The following is a 6000-nucleotide window of genomic DNA, read 5'->3' as shown; positions in this document are numbered from 1 at the left end:
ATGAACGAGCCCGACACCGGGGCCCTTGGGCCAGAACAGCAGCACCGGCTCCGGGACTGGGAGGTAGGGACACAGTGTGTGTGTGTGTATGATACACAATGTGTGTGTGTGATACACAGTGTGAGATATACAGTGTGTGTGACATACAATGTGTGTGTGATACACAGTGTGAGATATACAGTGTGTTTGTGTGATATGCAATGTGTGTGTGATATACAGTGTGTGATATACAGTGTGCTTGTGTGATATGCAATGTGTGTGTGATATACAGTGTGTGATATAGTATGTGGGTTATGCATAAAAAGGGGTTCTAGTGAAATTGAAAAATTGTGTTATCCGCATAGCAACCAATGGTTGGCACAGTTCATTGGTTGCTATAGTGATAAGACCACTTTCAAGCCTTTGCACCTGAATCATTTTGATACACGGTGAATCCTGTGTGTAATATGGGGTGGCCGGGCCCCTGCTGTGCTCCCCGCATGCCCCCGGCTCACAGCCATGTCTCCTGCTCGCAGCTCCAGACGCAGCTTCGTAACGAGGGGTATCTGAGGAGTCACCGCGAGGTGGATCTGCTGCTGTCCGGATTTCTGAGGTACGGCCACTTTACTGAGAGTGTAAAAGGGCACACAGACGGGGTACACGGGTGCGGCGTCACGCCTGGTTATGGAGTGGACCCCCGACGCATCTCACTTCTCTGCTCTTCTCCAGGGAGGTTCTGCTGAGACGACCAGAAAACATCCGGGAGTTTGCAGCAGGTAAGGAGAGCTTCTACCTAAATCCTTACCGCCTGATCCCAATCCCCCTACCACCCTTCATGCCCCCTACCACCCTCCATGCCCCCTGCCACCCTTCATGCCCCTTGACTCCCTCCGCACCCCCTACCACCCTCTGTGCGCCCTGCCTCTGCAATCCTCCGCTCCCCCCTGCTACCTCTGTGCCCCCTCCCTCCACACCCCCTGCCACCCTCCAGACCCCAAGTTGTCCATCAAACACTCAGAGGAGCCGGCTGCGAGTGATACTCTATCGTAAAACTGTCACAAAATCGTCCTCCTTTACTAGCTCCCAAATGTAAGTGTCAGTTTATGGGTCTATTTATCTATCCGTCGGCTACAAGGCCATTAAGCAGATGGTGTGAAGCGGTCTGTAATGCTGCCTCCTTACCACCCCACCAGAGGACCCGCAGAACGGCCCTAACGGACCTCCACTGGCCTGTGGCTCGGGGCCCCTCTTTTTGCTCTGTTTGTATAGGAGTGAGCATGTGTGCCGATGTTTTTACGGACAGTTCCACGCTGAAACGGCAGGTTAATGTCTGGCCCCGGCCTGCGCATGTTCTGCCAGCTGGGAGCTTCTCTATAGCCTGTCATGAGAAGGCAGTGCATTAACAGCCGGCCCTTCCTCTGGTGCCTTACAGGTTAAACCTGGCCCCTGTAGACACAGAGGTCTTTAGGAATTTCCGTGTTGTACTCTGTTCACGGTGGCCCCTGCTGCATGGGGCAGAATCTGGTGTAATTACAGACACCCGTCGTTTTTTGGGGGGGCTGCACCGTGCATCGCTGGGGGGGCCGTGACTTTTCTTACAAGAGATGGAGGGGATCTTCCCTCGTCAGAGAGCTAAACATAGCCGGGGCCCCTACAGAGAAAACTGACCCCCGCTCCGTAGATCCCGGCTCTGACAGCTCCCGCTGGCTAATGTGCACCAGACGGCCCCTGAAGATCCATAATGCCTTTTATTAAATCATATTAGTGCTGTGTGATGTGGTTAGACACAAGCATACTCACCCGTTTCCATGGCGACAAGAGTACGTACAAGCAGCTCAGAGACGCCGTGTAACAGACAGGGTTAACCCCATCCTACCCACGCACAAAGCATCCTCTAACCACTGGCTGATACCGGCCCTCAGTCTGTGTGCTGCCCAGGGGCCCCATAGGTACGAGACACCTAGCGCTAAATATCTACAGACGTAGCTTCACGGGCCCCTCCTGATGGGAGATACTTTAACCCACTCCGTGCCACAGCCTCATCAGAGAAAGGGTTAATGTCTCACCAGCTAATGATGTGAAACAGGTGTGTGAGCTGCGATGCTCCGGCCCTTCTCTTTGTTTGGGCTGCACGAGCTTTAATACCCCCAGGGGCAGGTTTAACACCGACAGTGTTCCCAGGGAGCGATGTATACAGACGCTCGGCAGGGTTCAGGAGATACTCAGTAGACTCATATATTCAGCATCTCCACAGCCTTTACCACTTCCACTCGGAAGCGCCGCGTGGCCGTGCTCTCCAGGGGCCAGTCTCTGCGATTTATTTGGCATAATTCGGCCCCCACAGCCTGACCCCAGCTACAGCTCTCATTATATTGCAGAGCACTTCACGAACCCAGAGGTGGCCCGCGGGGTCCGGGAAAAGATGAGATTGAGCAGCACAGGCGAGGGGCCGGGATCCGGCTGAATCCACGCTCCTGACCAGCACTGAAAGCCGTGGGACCCCGTTCGAGTCCGCCTGTCCGTACGTGCCACGGTCCCCCCACCGGCCAACCTTTAATTCCTGCCGGTCCTGTCTTCAAACCGTTTTATTGTGATGTTGATAACCAATAAATGCAGCATTTCCGCAGGTCAGGTAACGAAAAACCCACTGAAAGCGGCAGATTATTGTGTCACCACCAGGGCGACGGCCACTAACCACGGCAACCGCCAATAACCAGGGTGACGGCTGCTAACCACGGCAACCACCAATAACCAGGGTGACGGCTGCTAACCACGGCAACCGCCAATAACCAGGGTGACGGCTGCTAACCAGGCCAACCCCAGCAAAACGTCCGCTAACCAGGGCGACAACAGCTAACCACGGCAACCGCCATTACCCAGGGTGACGGCTGCCAACCAGGGCGACCACAGCTAACCCCGGCAACTGCCACTAACCAGGTTAACAGCCGCTAACCAGGGCGACCCCAGCAAATCAGGGGAATGGCCGCTAACCAGGGGAAGCACAGCTAACCAGGGTGACCACAGCTAACCACGGCAACCGCCATTAACCAGGGCGACGGACACTAACCAGGGCAAACAGCTAACCACGGCGGCGGCCGCTAACCAGGGTGACGGCCGCTAACCAGGGCGACCCCAGCAAATCAGGGGAATGGCCGCTAACCAGGGGAAGCACAGCTAACCAGGGTGACCACAGCTAACCACGGCAACCGCCATTAACCAGGGCGACGGACACTAACCAGGGCAAACAGCTAACCACGGCGGCGGCCGCTAACCAGGGTGACGGCCGCTAACCACGGCGACCCCAGCTAACCAGGGGAACGGCCGCTAACCAGGGGAAGCACAGCTAAACAGAACTACCAAAATGTATAAATAGGTTTTGTGAGGAGAGCCCGAGGACAGTTGTAAAAATGATCAGGAGAGAAGGCAGGATCTCACATGTCCTACTTGGGGAAGAGCGAGAGACATTTAAACATAACGTGTTCCCCGTGGTACGTTTATACGTCTGCTGGTACGCACCCCGTCCGATGGGTTCTCAGCCGGATGTATAATTCTGATGTGGAGATGCCCCCCCCCCCCGTCACATGCTCCCTACCCCCACCCCAATCTCAGCAGCAGCTGCCTGGGGGATCCGAGTATCCGGGGATGGAGACCCCCAGGGGGCAGGTGCTGCCGGATTACCAGGAGGGGGAGGGGGTAGCTATCCTCTCAATGCCCGACGAGCCAGCAAAAGAAATTCCTGCTCTGAAAGCGCCCCCCAGTGACCAGCGCATGACACTGTGCATCCCTTCAGTCTGATGTGACAGCTTCCGGGTATCGGCCAAGTCCATGCACTACATTACTGGCTTTACTAGTATAACAGGACACAGAGTAAGACCTCCAAGCCCCCGTTGGGCAGGACTCGCAAGTGTCAGACGTGGCGTTTCCCAGCTGATGGACGCCACGATCTACACTAAGGGATTAAGTAAGCGCCAAGGAGGGAAAAAAGAATAGCTTCACCCAACCGGCAGGGTCGTAGGGGGCACCCCATCTACCCCTGCAGAGATCACAGCTTCCAGGCGGGTGTATGTTCTACCCGGGATAGATAGGCAAACGTGACGTTGTTTTAAACAGTGTTTAAAGATGAGAGACCCCCCTTCCAGTCTCTCCTCTCTCTCCCGTGGCTGAGGACCCAGTGTGGTTATGAATGGCTACAAACCATCACGTGCCAGTATCACTCGGGCTCAGCCTGGTCGCCAGGACCCAAGCATGGAGTGCCGTGATGCTCATTTATGGTGGTCCGCATTCCCACATGTAAAGTCTCGCCTGCTTTAAGACGCTCCTTCATATGTGACCAGACTGTTCCTAACGTGCAACGTAGAGCCACGCCACAGCCTATGGGCCAGACGTAGAATCCCACCACCGTCGGTGAGACGCTACCGGAGATCCATCGGCAGCAGCTCTCTACAACCCAAGCCACGGGGTCATTGGATGATTGTGTGGCGCCACCTTGTGTGTGTAGTGTGCATTACACTGTGCACTCCATGCTCGTCCCCGCTTTAAAAACGATATCTTTCTCGGAGCTTCATCCACTGCTCCGCCGCCGTCGCTTGGAACCCTATTTACTGCGGGTAAGCTTGGACACGACGGAATCTCATATCAAACCCACTGTTTTTATAGCTCTTCCGTGTGACTTGCGTAAGAATTACTATGAGCATGTTTCTCTACAGAAACTTCAGTTTTGGTAAATTTACCATATCCATATCACAAATTACAACAAAAAGCTAAATGACAATCGCAAGCCAACAATTTCACGCCGCTAGCCAGATATTATCCAACAAACCGTAGCGAAGGTGCCATCTACCCCCTCCACGCGCGGGGCTGTGCAGCCGACACACTCCCCTACTCCAGCCGGCGGCGGCCAGGAGAGCAGTTTCAGAAATATTATGAACCAGATGGAGAAGTAGATAGCGTAGCCTTAACACGGGCCACGTTTCCTCTCCAAAGGTCTTTATTTTGTCTTGTATCTATTCATCTAAAAATGAGTCATTGTCCTAATTAAATCTTCCCGAGGATTCTATACCGATTTCCTGTGCTAAACGGGTTACGTGCAGTAAACGGCGCGCTGCCTTTCCTCTCCAAATCAGATTCCAAAATTATTCAACCCCATCGGTTGTAGAATAATAATCCTTTCAGGCCCTTAAGGCTTGACTTCCAAAGACATCAGGAGCTCAAGAATTCCTTCAAGCCACAGGTCAGCGTGCGTATGTGTGCGTGCGTGCGTGCGTGCGTGCGTGCGCGAGAAACAGGTAGACTGACTGGCTCACATATGTTCATTTTATCATCTAGTAATATTACACTAACACACATTATTACGCAAGAAGAAAACGCACCCATCCGGGGCTACAATGAGACCAACCAACAAAGAGAGAAGAACGCTGCCCAAGCTGTGAAAGAATACAAATCCCGTTCTGAAACTCATTTACGTTCCTGAATTATACACAATACATTTTGCCTGGAATATATATATATATTGCCAATTCATTGGTGGTTATTCTCATGGAATTTACAAGGCGTGTTAATTTGATCTTGTTTTGCATTTTATCCATATGTTTATCCATATGTTTATATATATATATATATATATATATATATATATATATATATATATATATATATATATATATATATATATATATATATATATATATTACACACACAAAGAAGTATATTTGGTATATTTTGCAAATTCTTCCCCCAAACCAAAAGATTTGTGAAAGGCTTCCTTTTGTATTGCGAACACTGTCCGAAACCCATCAAAACCTCTAGCCGGCTCACACTTTGCATATTAGAACTCCAGTAGGGTTATGACTGCGCATGTATGAACAGCGGTTGTACGTAGTGGGATTATGGGACATCTCAAGGGGCGGAATAAATCAGCGCATGAACAAAGGACTGCCATCACTGCTGACAGTGAGAGAGCATCATCCCAACAACCGCCATCACAGAACCAGTAAAATACGCCCGCCACCAGTCTGCTTTAAA

At 52.0% G+C, this 6000-nt stretch overlaps 1 protein-coding gene across 1 annotated transcript; it reads left to right on the top strand.

Moving 5' to 3' along the window:
* Positions 1 to 2443, top strand: LOC149272656 (RIIa domain-containing protein 1-like). Its single transcript, XM_089506862.1, has 4 exons — positions 1 to 63; positions 516 to 592; positions 709 to 755; positions 2358 to 2443. The coding sequence occupies exons 1-4, from the start codon at positions 1 to 3 to the stop codon at positions 2441 to 2443; spliced, it is 273 nt and encodes a 90-aa protein (XP_089362988.1).
* The last annotated feature ends 3557 nt before the right edge of the window (positions 2444 to 6000 follow it).

This window comes from Sceloporus occidentalis, unplaced genomic scaffold (assembly GCF_023333645.1).
Source record: "Sceloporus occidentalis isolate IW3139 unplaced genomic scaffold, rSceOcc1.0.p SCAF_427, whole genome shotgun sequence".
Classification (NCBI taxonomy): Eukaryota; Metazoa; Chordata; class Lepidosauria; order Squamata; family Phrynosomatidae; genus Sceloporus; species Sceloporus occidentalis.
This window is presented reverse-complemented; position numbering and strand designations above follow the sequence as displayed.